This window comes from Podospora bellae-mahoneyi, chromosome 7, assembly GCF_035222275.1.
Source record: "Podospora bellae-mahoneyi strain CBS 112042 chromosome 7, whole genome shotgun sequence".
Taxonomy (NCBI): Eukaryota; Fungi; Ascomycota; class Sordariomycetes; order Sordariales; family Podosporaceae; genus Podospora; species Podospora bellae-mahoneyi.
The window spans coordinates 1490360-1507711 of record NC_085886.1 but is presented as its reverse complement, the minus strand read 5'-3'; the positions used below and the strand labels follow the sequence as shown (position 1 = coordinate 1507711).

The 17352-nt window shown below is 53.5% G+C and overlaps 4 protein-coding genes across 4 annotated transcripts; 2 read left to right on the top strand and 2 right to left on the bottom strand.

Moving 5' to 3' along the window:
• Positions 1-1017: 1017 nt before the first annotated feature.
• QC761_706360 (uncharacterized protein) lies at positions 1018-3843 on the bottom strand (the record flags this gene model as incomplete). Its single annotated transcript, XM_062882189.1, is given in 3 exon segments — positions 1018-3086; positions 3099-3582; positions 3658-3843. The coding sequence occupies 3 exon segments, from the start codon at positions 3841-3843 to the stop codon at positions 1018-1020; spliced, it is 2739 nt and encodes a 912-aa protein (XP_062728201.1).
• A 143-nt stretch (positions 3844-3986) lies between these two features.
• Positions 3987-4785, top strand: QC761_0106040 (uncharacterized protein; the record flags this gene model as incomplete). The annotated part of the gene is made up of 3 exons (XM_062873169.1): positions 3987-4172; positions 4430-4558; positions 4753-4785. The coding sequence occupies 3 exons, from the start codon at positions 3987-3989 to the stop codon at positions 4783-4785; spliced, it is 348 nt and encodes a 115-aa protein (XP_062728200.1).
• A 61-nt stretch (positions 4786-4846) lies between these two features.
• Positions 4847-12342, top strand: RRP5 (rRNA biogenesis protein rrp5; the record flags this gene model as incomplete). The annotated part of the gene is made up of 4 exons (XM_062882188.1): positions 4847-5350; positions 5409-9788; positions 9846-11499; positions 11557-12342. The coding sequence occupies 3 exons, from the start codon at positions 4847-4849 to the stop codon at positions 10404-10406; spliced, it is 5445 nt and encodes a 1814-aa protein (XP_062728199.1). The 3' UTR covers positions 10407-11499; positions 11557-12342.
• Positions 11680-14580, bottom strand: QC761_706330 (uncharacterized protein). The gene is made up of 2 exons (XM_062882187.1): positions 14067-14580; positions 11680-13990 (listed from the first exon to the last, which is right to left on the bottom strand). Exons 1-2 carry the CDS (start codon positions 14103-14105, stop codon positions 12395-12397), a joined length of 1635 nt encoding a protein of 544 aa, XP_062728198.1. The 5' UTR covers positions 14106-14580; the 3' UTR covers positions 11680-12394.
• Between the last annotated feature and the right edge of the window lie 2772 nt (positions 14581-17352).

Here is a 17352-nt window from a genome sequence, read left to right as displayed (position 1 = left end):
GACGGTTGTGTCCCAAAGCCGCTTCTCTAGTCACACAGTGTTGCGTATGCCACTCACCATAAGGGTCAGTCTGGGAGCAGCAGTCATAAAGGGGCTCCAACCAGATAACCTAGTGGCCTTGAGTGTCTCTCGCAGTTGACCTGTGGTTCCCACGTTACGAGAGAATCAACCTGCAACGTTTTCCGGATGCCCAAGGTTCGAGTCCATAATAAGTCGTCATTTTTTTGTCACTTTTTGGCCTTTTTCCTTCCTTTTTTTCATTCTTTTTTGAGAGTATTTTCGCTGCTCACTATTTATTACAAAGTGTGGTCTGTTCGATGATGGGTAGGTAGATATCCTCCTCTAGCAACTCCCATCTCTTCTACGAACTAGATTGAGGAGTGATGCCGTGGAGGTTAACATCAAAGAGAGCTCGAGTTGAAAAGGCAGGGAAAGGGGTGGGGGGAAATGACGGAACGGACAAGGCGGGATTGAGGGAGGAACGATGGAAGGAGCGGATTCTGCAAGGGAAGGAGCGAAGAGTAAGTTAAGGAAGGCACGAAGAGTTATGGCACATGCCTACAAAGCACCACCAATCCACAAGCAAAATGCCAACAAGATTCGAAGATTCTCCTGTGTGGTGGCCATGGAAGTGGTCTCTCCTCTCAGTTTAACCCCAGCGATCTAGGTCAACAATGGCCAAGTCAACTGTAATGTTAGATTATATATTTATTCACAGTATCACCTCTTCCTCTGTGTATATGCCCCTAAATATGCTAACCATGTCTGTCCTGTCTACCAAATACGCCTCTAAATGCCCCAAACCCAACGCTCCCTCTCCGTCTCATCTGTTTCCAAAGTCGTCTCTTGTTGAGCACCTCGACCAACCCCTCGCCACGAAGCAAAACTCCCCAACCACTCCTTGCTGTTACACCCAAAATACCACCAAAACCAACCCAAAAGCAACGCCTACCACCTTCCCCAAACCAAAAACACCTACCGCCCGTGCAAATAACCCAACCCAAAAACGCCATCCTCCTACAACTTGGACCTCACCGCCTCCAACCGATACTTCACATCCTTCAGCGCCTTGGTCACCGGCTTCCAATCATCAAACTGCCTCACCAACTCCCTCGTCTCCTCCCCCAACTCACTCTTCACAAAATCCTCCTCCAGAAGCCCCCTCATGATCCAAGGCAAATGATACGGATTCGGATTCACCAGCGCGCCCCCCATTCTACTCATCTCAGCAGCCGGATTCGCTCCCGGCACATCCGTCGTCTCCAGCGCATGGCTCACGGCAAGATCATAAACCTGCTCGTCATCATACAGCCTCGAGTGGCCCTCCCCAGAGTACAAACTCCCCGCCAGCGGCGTGCTCAGCTCCCTAATCAGCCCATGGTCTGAAACCCCCAAGTTTCTCAGCTTCAGCGCAAAGCCAACCAAATGAGCAATAAAATCCGGTGCGTGGATCCTCCCGTCGATAAACGCCGCTCGGAAAATGTAAGGGTGGTGCACCGGTGCGTAAACAGCCGACTCCATCGGCACAAGCTGGTCGTCAATGCTCCCCACCAGCGTGATCCTCACCCCGTACCCCAAGCAAACCTTCATTGCTGCCTCCAACCGCTGGCTGACCTCGCTTTTTGGGTCCCCAAACGCCCACAGCTCCCCCGCCGAGCCCATCAAATACCCCATACTAGTCCTGTAATCGGGGAACGGTCCCAAAGAAACCCCTGCCATGGCACAGACACCGACCCTGGCCTTGTTGACCACGCCCATTTCGATTAGCTTGGCCAGGAGCATGATACTCACTGGCACACCTTGAGAGTGACACCCGATGAGGATCAATTCAGCCGATCTGATCTGGTCGATCCAGTTGAGGAGCAAGTTCCAGAGGTTTTCTACTCTTTCCCCAATCTTGCCTTCACCTTCCAAGGCTACTTTTTCGATTTCGCAGTCTCCACAGCCGTGTTTATCTGCCCAGCGTCTAATGGCGTCGGCGGTGTGGTTGGCAAACTTGATCGATGTGCCTGTTGGCTGGCCGATGACTGTCCTGAGATAGTTCGCGGGGAAGAGCCCATGAACGCCGATGGCAATCGCTTTCTTTATTTTGGGGGGGTCTTTGGAGATGTAGACGTGCTTGTTTGAAGGAGCTTGGCTTCCTCGAAGAAGAATACGGGTGATTTGCTTGACGATCGAGGGGTTTTCTTTGAGTTTGTAGGTTCCATTAAAAGACGGAAGCACAAGGTTGGGTGCGGTAGTTTTTGTTGATGAGGCTGGTGTTTTCTGCGCAGCCCCCTTGGCCGGAGCTTCCACTGCCTTGGGGGTTCCAGGACGAATGGGGGTCGTGTCATCGATTTCCATCGATTCTGGACGGTCCCTCTTGGATCTCCTGATAGAAGCTGCCTTGCCTGGCGGACTGGCTGAAGCTTTGGCCAACTCTTCCTTTTTCCCAGTCTTGCCAGACTTGATCGACAGATCCTTGGCTGGTTCCTCCTTTTTACCAGACTTGATAGGGGTTTCCTTGGGTGGAGAGCCTTTGAACTCCATGGACTTGGCTCTCTTTGGGCGGTGTTCCGAGCTTTCACCCATCACCGCAAGCTGACCTTCGTCGGAATCCTCGGCTGACTTCTTTCCCGATGTGGGCCCTGATTGTCGAGACCAGAATGCCCATGTTGAGCCTGTTTTTGGGGCTGGGTCTGATGTTGTAGAACCTGAGGGCGCCGGAGTCTCCTCGATTGGTGGGGCACCCTGCATGGTGGTGTCTTCGGGCTCCTTCGCTGAGTCGCTGGTGCTGTCTGTTTTCTGCACTTCCGCTGTAGATTGGTCTGTTGTAGAATCTGAAGCAGTTTTTGCTGGCTGTGAAGTTGGTACGCTCTTTCCCGCTCCCCAACCCCAGATCCAAGATCCATAACCTCCACCAGTAGCGGCATGTGCTTGGTTCTGTGCCTCGGTTTGCTCGGCTATGTCCGGCGACTGTTGTTCTGGCGGGTCTCGAGGGGTGGGCTCTTGTGTTGCGTTCTCTGGGACCTGGCTACCAGCAAGTGTTGCTTGTGTGGCTGGTTCCTCCGCAACGTCCATTTGCGAGGCCGGTGCTGATGCCGGTGCTGATGCTGGAGCTGGAGGCTGTGAGCTTCCCCACCACCCTCCTAGCCATGTTGATGTAGGTCGCGTAGTTGTAGCTGCAGACGCAGTGGGTACCGTAGGACCTGTACTCTGATCCGTAGCTGATTTGGCAGGTGGTGTCTCTTCTTGTTCTTTCCCATTGTCTTCGGTTTTCATGACCACTTCCTCCGACTTAGTCTTGGCCTCTGCCTGTCCGTTTGCAGGCTTCACAACGGTCTTGGAGCTCGGTGTTTTCAGGCCTCGGGTTCCATCGCTCGCGAATCCAACGCCAGAATCGTGTGATTTCGATAGTGAAGAAGGAGCAAGGGTCGGTGCTTCGTCGCCACTCATATCAGAAGGCTTCTTTGTATCAAACCGAGTAAAGTCGGCGGTAGCCATAGGTTTCGAGGTTCCACCCAAGATGGTCTCGCGCGCAACTTGGGTGGACGCTACAGACTTCTTCGATAAAGACCCATACCAACTACGAGTCTTGTTCACCTGCTACGTGTCAATCGATAAGAGTTGCCTAAAGGGGCTGCCTGAGGATGGCGCGCATGGGATAATGGTGCTTACCTGCTTCGAGCCTGGGCCGGAGCTGGATGCGCGATCGCCACTTCCATTGGTTTTCAGAGATGGCGGAATGCTCTGTGGGGGTGTAGAGGCGGCTGGCGATGTGATTTGATCCGCAGTGTCTGATGACTGCGTTGTTGGCGCACTCTGCTGGACTGGGTTCGGCTTTGCTCGTTTCTTGGGAGCCATGGCGGCTCTGATGGGGTTCTCGCGAGTGTCCTACCAGTCCAGGGCGTAGTCGCTTGAGTTCGAGTGTCGTATGGAGTATGGGTTTGAGGCGATGGGGGGCTGTCTTGTCGTCTTTTTGTTCTTAGTTGTCGTTGCCTTGGGCCATGTGTTCAGGTTGCGTTTGGGTGACGGTGCGACTTGTTGAGTGGGTGGCCGAGGAACGACCCCCCGGATACGTCATCCCAGTGGTTGGGGGCACTACCGAAAGCCGCTTCTGGGCGCACGGGATCATTTTACAGGCCATGCTTTTGCGAGACTTGGCTTTTGGACACCGAAAGTTTAAATTCCATGTGAGACACTCTTCGCTCGGATAAACAGTCGGTCAACTCCAGCTGTCGGTCTAAATAATTGTCCGTAGACAGTCATAGCTCACCGTCGTGAAAGCTGTCACTAACACCCATATTGCCTGACAGGATGATCCCCATTCAAAGACTCCAAATCAAACACCGTTGACAAGACTGCATCAGCGGCTGGTCCCTGGAACTGCAACGTCGAAAGCTTGGGCCACGTATCTTTACATATACACTACTCTACTTGAAGTTAGCAGCCAACAAACCAGCTCGTCCAATTCTCCAAAAACAGCCATGAAGTTCAGTTTTTCCATATCTTTGGGCTTCAAGGTTTCAGGCGTCAAGTGAACGTGGGGAGGAGCATGTGGTGGGCAAGTAACGAAGAGGTGAGTGATGGACGTTGCTGTACTCTACCCTAACCCTGGTTTGAACATGACATCTTACATGAGAGATGCCAATATAAGAAAAGAGAACAATGCGAGTTTGGACAGAAGATGGAGTGTTTGGCTAGAAAATTAGCTATTTGGCAGGTCATATTGCCATCTGTAGTTCATCCCATTATCAGGTTGAACATCGGCAGAAGCAGAAGCGTTCCATGTCAACCCTGGGATGATCCAGGGTCTCTTCCAAAGCCCCACCGGTGCCGTTCACCGCTTTTGTTATCGTTATCGCCAATGGGCAGGACCCACCAGAAATTTTTGTGGTGGGTGCCAGCTTCTTGTGGTTGCGAACGAGCCTCCCGTCACTTACAACGACCCAAACGTCAACTATCCGCCATGGGTTCGTTAAAGCGCAAAGAGGGCCCCGACGGCTCTGCCTCCAAGTCGGCAAAGCCTACAAATGATACGCGACCCTCCAAAAGGGCGAAAGGAAGCGATTCAACCAAGGACTCCAACAAGAAGGGCGACGCAAAACCATCAAAGCCGTCTACCCCAGCAACATCTCTGACCAAGGAGGAAGAGGCATTGTTTCCCAGAGGTGGCGCCAGTGTCTTGACCCCCCTCGAACAAAAGCAAATTCAGATCCAGGCCAAGAACGATGTCCTCTTCGAAGAGGCTGCCAGCAAAAAATCTGGAGGAGAGAAATCCAAGAAGAAGAAGGCACGCAAGTCCAAGGGTGGAGAGGTAGAACCTGTAAAAGACGAGGATGCCATCAAGGTAGAAAGCTTGAACTTCAAGGTAAGAAGAGGAACTTCGTCATGGGGTTGCCATTGATGGCGTTGCTAACAACTTCCAGCGCTTGGTCAAGGGCTCCCTGGTGCTCGGTACAGTCTGCGGCATCAACCTCACCGATGTTGCCGTTGCGCTTCCCAACAACCTCGTCGGCCACGTTCCAATTACGGCTATTTCAGATATTTTTACACAAAGGTTACAGGCAATCGCCGAGAAGGACGAGGAGGAGGATCAAGCAGACGAGGACGACGAGAACATCGACCTCCAAACTATCTTCCGAATGGGCCAGTATGTTCGCGCCTACGTTGTATCAACACACGATGACTCGGTCGACGGAAAGCCCAAGCGCCACATTGAGCTATCACTCCAGCCGGCGCTCGCCAACTCTGGCATGTCAGAGCAGGATATCGTCGAGAACACTACTCTTATGGCTTCGGTTGTTAGTGTGGAGGATCATGGTTTTGTTATGGATGTCAACATCTCAGACTCAAAATTGAAGGGCTTTTTGCCTCGGAAACAACTCGACAAGGGCATTCCGGAAGAAAGTGTTCAGCCTGGCTCAGTTCTGCTTTGTATTGCGACCAGCAAAGCTGCCAGCGGCAAGGTTGTACAGCTTTCCACCTTGGAGGACCGCATCGGCAGCATCAAAAGTTTCCCATCCGAGGCCACGACTATCGACTCGTTCCTACCAGGCACCGCGGCCGATATCCTGGTTTCCGAAGTCACCGAGCACGGCCTTGTGGGCAAGGTGATGGGTCATTTGGATGTGACTGCTGATCTGGTTCACTCAAACGCTGGCCCTGGTGCCGTTGACATTGTGGACGAGTACAAGGTTGGCTCGCGGATCAAGGCGAGGATCATCTGCAATTTCCCCACCGCAAGAAAGCCCAAACTCGGCATTTCCCTGCTGCCACACGTGCTGTCACTTAAACCGAAAATCGCCAAAACCAAGAACGGCATCGAATCATTGCCAGTGGACATTCTCGCCCATTCTACCATCATTGAAAAGTGCACTGTTCAAAGGGTTGAGCCCGAAATTGGTCTCTATGTCGATGTTGGTGTCGAGGGTGTACCAGGCTTCGTGCACATCTCCAGAGTGAAGGATGGCAAGGTGGACTCGCTGTTCGAGACCAGCGGCCCTTACAAGGTTGGGTCCGTCCACGCTGCTCGTGTAATTGGCTACAATCCTTTCGATGGCATGTACAACCTGTCGATGGAGAAGAGTGTCTTGGAGCAGCCATTCTTGAGAATACAAGACATCCCCGTGGGAGTGGTGGTGCCGGGTGTGGTTGAAAAGTTGGTCGTCAACGAGCACGGGCTTGGCGGTTTGATCGTGAAGGTTGCCGAGGGTATTTCCGGTCTGGTTCCTGAAATGCATCTTTCTGATGTCCATCTGCAGCACCCCGAGAAGAAATTCAGGGAAGGAATGAAGGTCAAGACCCGTGTCCTGTCAACCAACCCAGCAAGACATCAGCTGCGGCTTACCTTGAAGAAGACACTGGTGAACTCCGATGCTCCTCCGGTCAAGTCATACGACGAGCTTGCCGTCGGGCTTCAGACGTTCGGTACCATTGTTAAGCTTCTGGATCGGGGTGCTATCGTTCAGTTTTACGGACAGCTTCGTGGTTTCCTTCCGGTGTCTGAGATGAGCGAGGCCTACATCCAGGATCCCAAGGAGCATTTCCGTGAGGGCCAGACTATTAGTGTTTACGTCCTCAGCTTTGACCCCGAGGAAAAGAGAATGATTGTGTCCTGCAAGGACCCATCAGCCTTTGGTTTAGAGAAGCAGGTTGCACTGAAGAAGCTCCAAATTGGCAACTTGATTACGGCCAAGGTCACACAAAAGACAGAAGACGATATCTTTGTCGAGCTCGTCGAGGGCTCGTTGAAGGCCATCCTCCCTGTCAGACACCTTACCGACAAGTCGGTCAGCAAAACACAGTCTGCGCTCAAGAAGATCCACGTCAATCAGACTCTTATGGAACTGGTTGTTCTTGAAAAGAACGAAGCTCGTCGGTCCATCATCCTCTCTCACAAGCCAAGCCTTGTCGAAGCGGCGAAGAAGGGCAAGCTTCTTCACACAATTGACCGGGCACGTGTGGGTGACGTTGTACCTGGCTTCATTCGCAACATCACTGCCACGGCCGCCTTCGTCCAGTTTGCTGGCAGGCTGACAGCGCTGCTCCCCAAGACCAAGCTGCCACGCGATATCCAGGATAAGCCAAGCTTTGGCTTCCAAAAGCTGCAGTCTGTCACTGTCAAGATCACATCGGTCGACAAGGATCTTAACCGTATCGTTGTTGCTATCCCATCGGAGGGTGGTGAAGACGTTCAGGCAAAGACCTCTAGCAAGTCGGCCGACAAGGCTATGAATGCCCTGGATCTGTCGGTCTTGACTATGGAAGATCTCCCGATTGGCAAGATCACTAAGGCGAGGGTAAAGTCTGCCAAGGATACACAGATCAATGTTGACCTTGCCGACAACATCCAAGGCCGTATCGATGTTTCGCAGGTCTTTGACAAGTTCGAGGACATTCGCAGCGTGAAGAAGCCTTTGGGCAAGTTCAAGACTGGCGAAATCATCGACGTGCGTGTTCTTGGTATTCATGACGCTCGCAACCACCGTTTCTTGCCCATTTCTCACCGCTCAAGCCACACGGTCCTGGAGCTCTCGGCCAAGCCAAGTGATCTTCAAGAAGGCTCTACCCCAGAGCCTCTGAGCTACGCGAAGCTTGAGGTGGGGCAAACTCATCTGGCGTTTGTCAACAATGTCGCTCAGAATCACATCTGGGTCAACCTGTCACCTAATGTTCGCGGCAGAATCAGCGCCGTTGAGCTTTCCGATGACTTGTCAAAATTGCAGGATGTGGCGAAGAGTTTCCCTATCGGCTCTGTCCTCCAAGTCCGTGTCATCCACGTGGACGCAGAGAGGAACCGTCTCGACCTTTCAGCTCGCGATCCCAATGCAGAGAACCCGTTGACCTGGGACAAGATCCAGAAGGGCATGGTGCTTCCTGGAAAGGTCACCAAGACTACCGACAACGTAGTGTTTGTTAAGCTCAGCGAGTCTGTGGCTGGACCTGTTTTCTTGTGCGATCTTGCGGATGATTACGAGGAAGCCAACCCTCTGAAGCATTCCAAGCACGAAATTGTCCGTGTCGCTGTGCTCGATATCGACAAGAGCAACAAGAGACTGAGATTGTCGATGCGCCCCTCTCGCGTGCTCAGCTCAAGACTCGAGGTTACAGACAAGGAGATCACTAAGGACACCAAGATCGCTGTGGGTGATGTCCTTCGTGGGTTCGTCAAGAATGTGTCTGACAAGGGTCTCTTTGTTACGCTTGGCGGTGACATTGTGGCTATGGTCCAGATCAAGAACTTGTCAGACTCTTACCTGAAGGACTGGAAGGAGCACTTCCAGATTGACCAGCTTGTCAAGGGCCGTATCATTTCTGTCAGCAACGGTCGCCTGGAGATGAGCTTGAGGCCTTCCATCCTGAGCAAAGACTATGTGCCCCCAATCACATTCTCGGACCTGAAGGAAGGTCAAATCGTCACGGGCAAGGTCCGCAAGGTGGAGGACTTTGGTGCTTTTATCGACATTGATGGTTCTGATCGTCTCTCCGGTTTGTGCCACCGCTCTGAAATGGCCGACAGAGCGATCAAGGACGCCAAGGCGCTCTACAGTGAGGGTGACAAGGTCAAGGCTCGTGTTCTCAAGGTGGAGGAGAAGACAAAGCGCATCAACCTCGGCCTGAAGCCGTCGTACTTTAAGGACGACGATGAGATGGACGTGGATAGCGATGAAGATGCTGGTGCCGCCTTGGACAGCGAGGATGAAGACATGAGCGATGCTGGTGCTGGCGGCGCCCTCGTTATCAATGCTGACTCTGACAAAGAGGATGATGATGATGACGCTGACAGCGACGTTGAGATGGATGATGCCCAAACAGAAGGCGTCAAGGGTCTCGAGACCGGCGGCTTCAGCTGGAATGCCGATGCTTTGGATGAAGATGACAAGGCCGCTGGCAGCATTGATGAGCCGATCAAGAAGAAGAAGCAGCAGCAGCAGCGTGAGTCTCGGGCCCAGGTCGACCGGACAGCCGAGCTTGATGTCAACGGGCCTCAGACGACGAGTGATTACGAGCGTCTCCTTCTAGGTCAGCCTGATTCGTCAGAGCTGTGGATTGCCTACATGGCTTTCCAGATGCAAGTCAGCGATCTTGCCAGCGCGAGACAGGTGGCTGAGCGTGCGATCAAGACGATCAACATCAAGGAGGAGCTTGAGAAGCTGAACGTCTGGATTGCTTACCTCAATCTCGAGGTTGCCTATGGCACAGAGGAGACTGTTGAGGAGCTTTTCAAGCGTGCCTGCACCTACAACGATGAGCAAGAAGTCTATGAGCGTCTGGCCAGCAGTTACATTCAGTCTGGCAAGCTCAAGGTAAGCCACTCCCTAATTTATTTTCATGATAGACCAGTCACTAACTCCCAGCAATAGGAAGCAGATGACCTCTTTGAGAAGATCATTAAAAAGTTCGGCTCCAAGTCCCCCAGCGTCTGGATCAACTATGCCCATTTCCTCCACACCAAGTATGACCGTCCCGACAAGGCCCGTGCCCTTCTTCCCCGCGCCGAAAAGTCGCTGGGAGGCGGGAAGCCCGTCATTCTGGAGTTGATGCCCAAATTTGCCGCGCTCGAGTTCCGCTCTTCCAACGGTGACCGCGAACAGGGTCGCTCACTGTTTGAGACCATTCTCGCCGCCTTCCCCAAGAGATTCGACTTGTGGAACCAGTTTGTCGACCTTGAGACCTCGGTCGGCACTACTGATCCCGCCACTGTCCGTGATTTGTTTGATCGCGGCAGCAAGGTCAAAGGTCTCAAGCCCAAGCAGGCCAAGACTTGGTTCAAGAGGTGGGCGCAGTGGGAGGATAAGAATGGGGATAAGAAGAGCAGGGAGAGGGTTAGCGCCAAGGCGCAGGAGTGGGCTAAGAAGGCGGCTGAGAAGAAGGGGAAGGTTGTTGAGGAGGAGGAGGAGGAGGGGAGCGAGGATGATGAGTAGAGAGTAGGGGTGTGTATATTTGAGATATTGATAAGGAGGGGGAAGGAGAAGGAAGCATTATCCACGGGAGGAGGGGGGAGGCGGAGTTGATACCGGCATGGCCAAATCATGGTTTTTTCTTTCTTTTTGTTAAAATGTAATTGTCTCTACAGTAGTTACTCACTGTTGGTTTCTGGTCTTGATATCCAAGAAGGTTTATAAAAATGAAAAGCAGGTGTTTTGGGTTTATTTCATTGACAGTGCTCGCCAGCCGCGCTTGTGATTTACAGCCTTGCCTTTTCTAGAGTGATGTGTATAACCCCCACCCCACCTCCTGCTCAACCTCCAATCTCCAACCTCTTCCAAGCAGCCAAGAGAATGAAAGACAAAACCAGGAGCAAACATTCCTAGATTTTCTTGTTCCCTTCCTCAGTCGGATGTGTGATTCCCAAAGTGAACAAGGATGATGCTTGTTTTGGGTTTGTCGTGTACAAAACCGGGTTTCTTGTTGTTGGTTGGAGGTGCATTTGCATATGGGAAGCGACTAGAAGAGGGAGATCGGCAACCTACATGTATACTAGTGTAGTCTTACATATGTGCTCTCTATCACACCGGGAAAAGAAGAAAGGAAAGATCGCGGCGCGCGCACTGTGGTGAAACCGGTGAAAGGGGGGGGGGGGATTGTGGCCAGTTAAGAGGGGTGGAAGGGGTCCGAAAGAGGATGGGGGTTGGTTTTGTCTTTTTGGGGTGATCGGCACGGTATGGAAATTTCTAGTGTGTATGTATGTATATGTAGATAGGTATGTTGTTATTACTTTTTTGGGGGTGGTGGCTTGCTGCACAAGTATGCATGAGGAGGGAAAGGTATGAATCACGAATGGGAGGTTTCCCGATTGTGGGTTGAGTCAGAGGTATTCTTTATTTTTCTGGAGGTATGTAGCACGCCACCTCACTTTGAGACAGGGGAAGGTTGTGAGGGTTGTTTTAAACATGCGTTTTTGCGGTTGAGGTTGCCGAAGTTGAGAGGTTATGAAGGATAGGCCGGGATACTGGATCTGGTGATGGGGTTGAGAGAGGTGTCCCGTGTAGTGATGTTTTATCTCTTTATGGCGAGGTGAGCTTTCTTGCTCACGCTCTCACTTAACATACTCATGCTGAATTAGCTGAGCAGGACGCTCACTCGCTCACTCGCTCGCTCAAGCACCTCAGGTCATTTTCTCATGCCATACTCATACTAAACCCCCAATCTCTATCATTGACATTTAAACCACTGGTCAAACCGGAACACGCCTCGTGAATGATTAGAACACTTTTGATCGATATTGATTTGGTATCTCTCTCTCTTCTCTCTTAAAAAGCTCGCTAAGATGCAAAATGCACACAGAACTTGTTTCCCAGTCTTTCTCTCCGTATCGGTAAGACCATAAAAGCAAAAAGCAGAACGAAATGCACAAGCTTGACATGCTCACTCTTTACTCCGTTATCGCCCTCGCCAACCGAACCGTGATACCAAGAGTCTCATAAAAGAGATCTAGTTCAAGCGACACCAGTTACACCCAAAAAGAGCAAGAAAAAAAAACATCCAACCCGGAGGAGACTCTCGTTTTTCCGTACTCGCAGTCCGTTTTGACCCCCCTGTGTTCCGTGGCCCCGAACTTTTCCCGTTGCTTTTGTCCAGATCATCCCTTCGTAATTGTTGCTGTTGTTCCGTCATGTGGGTGTTTTCTCTCGGAAAGAAAAGTGAAATAGGAGATCAAAAAAAACACGATGATGGGGTATCTGTTCGCTCTTTGCTGGAAAAAAAGCATCTGAACTTGTCTGTGTGGTTGACCAGTTCAGCTCTATTGCTTGTGGTTGTTGTCACCGTGGCGTTAGCATTTCAAATGCCACCCGCCACTCTTCTCTCCGCCCTTTCTGAGCGGTGTCCTCTCATCATCATAATCATCATCACCATCCCCTGCCCCCCTCCAAAAAGGGAGGAGGAGCAAACAACAAAACACCCCAGTTAGTCACGCGCTCCTCTTCACCCTCTTCCTCCCCCTCTTCTCCCCCTCCCCCTCACTATCCCCCTCCCCTTCCTCCTCCTCCTCCTCAACATCCTCGGCCCCCCTCCTCCCACCCCCAGGCGTCTCCCTCTTCTCGTTCCCCTTCTTGATACTAATCAGACACCCCTGCTCCTTCAACCGTTTCGTCAACCCCGTACTAGCCTTCATACCAGGAAAATCCTTTGCATTATACACGCAAAAAACCTCGCTCATCGCCGTAGCCACAATCTTACTCCTATCCCCCATTCGCATACTCATCGGATCCAGCACCACAAGCGCAAACTTCAACCTGAAACTCCCAGGTGTCCTGCAGCTCAGGTCAGGAAAGCAAAAGAAGCAGCCCTCCTCCCCGTTTTCGTCTTGGCCGACAAAAGGGGAGGCGACGAGCGTGCCCATGAGACGGCGTTGTTGACGAAAGTCTTCGGGCATGGCTGACATGTCACGCTCGCCGCGGTCGTCGTAGATGGAGCAGTGGACCACGGAGAATTGGTGCCGGAGTCGGCGGGAGAGTTCCTCTGGGGAGAGGGAGGGGTCGTGGATTGTTAGTTGGACTATGGGGGGTGGGTCGATTACTCGGCGGTCGCGCTCGCCGAAGCCGCAGGAGCGGGCGGCGTAAGGTTGTTGGCGGACCGAGATGCGGTATTCTGAGGTTGAGGGGATGGGGGAGGGGGCTGGGGGTGGGTAGGAGGGGTGGGAGGTGGTGGTGTTCATGGTTGTGGTGGTGTTTGGGTGGGAGGTGGAGGAGGAGGAGGTAGTGGTGGTGGTGGTGCTGTCTGAGCTGAGGAGGTTGGATATGCTCATGGATTTTCCCTCTTGTCGTGGGGAGGCGCTGGCTTGGGTGCTGTTTGATGGGCTTTGGGGGAGGTGCGGTGGCGGGCGGCCGTTTATGTATGCTGATGCTGGGACGTAAGGGCTGGCAGAGGGGCCGCCCATCAATACTGGTGGGAGAGCGCTGTCGTGGTGGAGGGAACTCCCTCTTGAACGGGGGGATTGATGGGGATACTGTCGTGGGAGCCCTTGGCTGTGGTGGTCTCGGAAGCTGTTCATTTGCCTCAGACGCATCTCGTGGGCTACCTCGTCAGATGACCGGTCACTGGCTGTTGATGATAGGGTGGGCGAGCGCCGGATGTCGACTGCCCGCCTGGAGAAGGCATGGGGGTCGTTGCTCGGACCAGGGAACTGCGGAGGTGTCTGCCCGACTGGCGAGGGGGGTGCGTAGTCTGAATAGTAGCCCGGTTTCCCTCCCGGGTAGGAGACGTCTCGTCCATTTGGCATTGCAGGAGGGTGGCTTGCTCCTGCAGTCGATATCATGGTGGCCATGGAGGGCAGCCGTGGCAGCTGGGTGAGGCGAGAGGGCTGTGGTGGTAGGTACGGTGGGTGCTCTGGAGCGTAGTGCCCATGTCCGGGGGCATATCCCTCGTGGTAGTTGTGATGTGGTCGAGACATGCTGTCGACGTCCAACATGGGATGACGGCCAAAGTCGTGAGGAGCAAAGTCGACCACTGTAGACATTGGGGGAGGCGGGATCACAAATGGATGAATAGAAGAGGGGATCCGAGCCTTTTCATTACTCGGTCAGTCTCTTGTCTTGGAACTGGTCAGAAAGCTGATCTGCAGAAGGTGGGCAGCCGTACACCAGAGAGAGCCACTTGCTGCCGGGCGAGAGCAGCCACATATACGAATCCGGGTAGCCGGGTTGAAGGGTCGGAAGTGAGGCCTTGTCTCAGCGGGGGAGAAACAATGGTAGGCCACTAGTCGAGCCTCGAGCCAACAGTGTGTGCCGAGCTCTTGCAGGGAGGTGGCAAGGGTGAGAGCCCGGGATCTGGGATCTTGCGATCTTGAAGCTGTCTCTGGTGTTTGGCGGTGATGCTCGCCGAGGAGCAGGGGTCTCGTGCAGCTGCAGAAGCCACAAATGAAGACAGGGCCAGCTGTGGTTGGATGGTTGGACCAGTTCTGTGGCCAGCCGAGGGCACGCGTGGGTGTCGAAGGTTGTCGTTTTCTTGTATCACAGCGCCACCGGTCTGGATACCATCAAGTTCACACCGTGGAAGCAGGTGGTAGGGATGTGCTGGCCAAAAAGGTCGGGAGCAGCAGCACAAGACAAATGCGTAGTGTTCCGAGTCGGGATCGAACGGAGGGGAGCCGGAAGAAGTTCGAGTCTTGTTTGCCCAGGTGGTGAAAGCTGCAGGGCCGCCTGCTTTTATCATCTGTGTTCAGGTGCAGCAACAGCCCTGCCGTACAAGCTCAGGACTCGGCTCTTGACAGGCGGGTCTGGTACCACGTCCTGGCTCGATCTAGGGTCAGAGGGTAGCAGCTAGGGTAGTAGTGTAGCAGGGTATCAGGAGGGGTAGCAGGCAGTCGGGATATTTCAGAGCAATATGGTAAAGCCGGGCTGGTGGGCCATGGTGTGAGAGGATATATTGGCCTCCAGCTGTTGCCCGCCGCGGTGGAGGAGCACTTAAAGTAAGAGAAGAGGCGCCGGCGACCTGACGGTCCGTGAGTGGATGGAAGAGATGCGTTCTGCAGATTGCCCGACAGGGATCGCAGGGGCTGATCACGACAATCCAGCCAGCGGGTTAACGGGACCATCCAGTCCTAGTGTAGGAATGGACCAAGCACCTACCTACCTGCAGTCGAACCCTTGGATCGGGGGGTAGGCCTATCAAGGCCAGCAATGAGGTGTGGGATGTGTTTGGGATCTGGCTTGGAAGCTTTGGAAGACAGCTAAGGCACCGGGAGCGGGCTAAAATCCGCAGAGACGGGACAAACACCGTCTGTCAGCCTGATCAGCAGTTAGTTCAGCACCGATATGGCCCGCTGTTGCACAGTGTACTTCCTTTCTTTGCTGTGTGCGGGGGAGATGGGGCCCGCTCCGTGGACGGCGATGCTTCCACGGCGGGGACCTTGGGGACTTGAGATGAGACCTTTTGACCACCACAGGGTGAACAGTGCGAGTCATCGCCAGAGCCTGTGTAAGGGGGCCTAGGAGACGACGGGAAACAAGCCATCCCGCTGGCAAGCCGAACACCGGCTGATGTCAACGAGATGGAGTGAAACCTAGTTCCATTGCTGAACCCGTCCTTCGAGTCGTCTCATCATGGCCCGGCTCTCTCAAACAGTCCCGGAATTCTCCCACGGGTTTGAGGTTGTCAATAGCGAGCCGATTTTGTTACACAGCAGTCAAGAGACGAAAAGGCAAGAAGGTGACCGGAGGTCTGGGCCAAGTTCGCCAAGACAAGCCCGTGACTGCACGGAAGAGAGGTTCCTTTTGCTGCCCCTCCAAACCATCGTGTTGATTGCCAGGGGGTAGAGCATCGTGGGAGCTTCATCATTTGCGAGCGGAAAGCCAGCGCATGTGGATAGAGATGCATATCAGTGATGGCGCTAGCCAGGGTTAGGACCGCTAACAAGACCATAGCGCGCGGGCCATCCAACCCCCGGCTACGGCAGTCACAGGCTCCACACTCCACCGCAACCTGGAACTCCCCCCGCCGCTCTCCTACTTCTTTCAACACTTCTCCCATCGACAAAAAGACCGGAACACGTTCCAGTGCCCGTTGAGCGGTGGTGAACCCTTGCCCACGACTCGAAATGTCTACCTTTTCGCCTTCCTTTAACTTGACCCCGCGAGCTGCGGGATGCAGGCTGCCGGGCACCTCGTCCTCGTCACACAGCACACGCCCTCGAAAACCAAAGACTCACGACGCCCTCACAATCTCGCTCTGTGAGGTGGCCGCCAAGGCAGAGAGACACCCCCGGACAAAATAGCCGTGCCGTCCCCCAGGATGATCCAGACGTTGGGGTCTTTTTCTCGGTTCCGTCAATATTAACTTTTTAGAGTTGTATTAACAGAACCGTCTGTCCCCCGTCACAGAATAGATTGCCCACCACACGTGTCACTCGAAACATCTGCCGGCTTTATTTTGCAGATGAAGCTGTTGACGCCTTCCCGCCGCCGGTTCCAGTGACCCGGCAGAGTCTTCTCTTCTCTACAGTACAAGTCTAGAGACCGGTCCAGCCAGCGGTGTGGCTCTCTTACTCGCAATCGCCTGCTTATGCTCGGCAAGCCACACGACGCCATATGCAGTCAAACACTGCAACCCCTATGGTCAATTTTATGATGTGGCCCTCCTTCGATCCCTCATCTTGCAGCAGATTTCTGATCTCGACTCTGAATGGACCACGCAAACATCCTCCGCCGTGTTTGTTTCTGATCATCGTGGGTCGTGGATGTGAATGTGACGAAAGGCATTCTGTCTTCCATTGGCTGTAACGCCGCCCCTTTCCTCTTTGCTGAAGATGGGCCAGCCATCCGCATTTCGGTAACTATAGGCACCGTCTAAGCAGCTAGGATGCCGATGTCTTTCGGTTACATTTCTTGTTGGCCGGAGGGGGGCTCGAGGGCCTTTTCCACGTCTGCACTGTCAGCAAAGCCCCGTGCCTACTGTCAATCACTTGCCCATCATAACAATGCATCAAGGCGGATCAGAAATAGCAGGGAGAGCCTTGCCGCGGACCGGGCGGTTGCAGCGCTTCGCAGCGGGCGGGCGAACCATCTGCGCGAACAACTGGACAACCGCGGCCTGAACATATCAAAGCGTACGGCTCGACAATAGTTGCCTCACTCGGAGTCTACAACCAAAATAACCTCGCCATGTCATCGGTCTGCGAAGCCTTTTTCAGAACCTGCAAGCTTGCGATGTGTCAGACAAGGACCAAGAGGGGTTCACAGGGGTCACCGTCATGAACGCGGTTCACGGATCCTGACAGGGTTCGTCAGCACCCGTGGTTGGAAAGATGTGACCCTGATTCCCGGTTTCTGTCTCGTGCCCCAACGATGGGGGCGCTGGGGGGAATAATGCCGCTTAAAATGTTTGTGGCTAATCAACGACTTGGCTAACCACGGCAATCGTTGGGCTCTA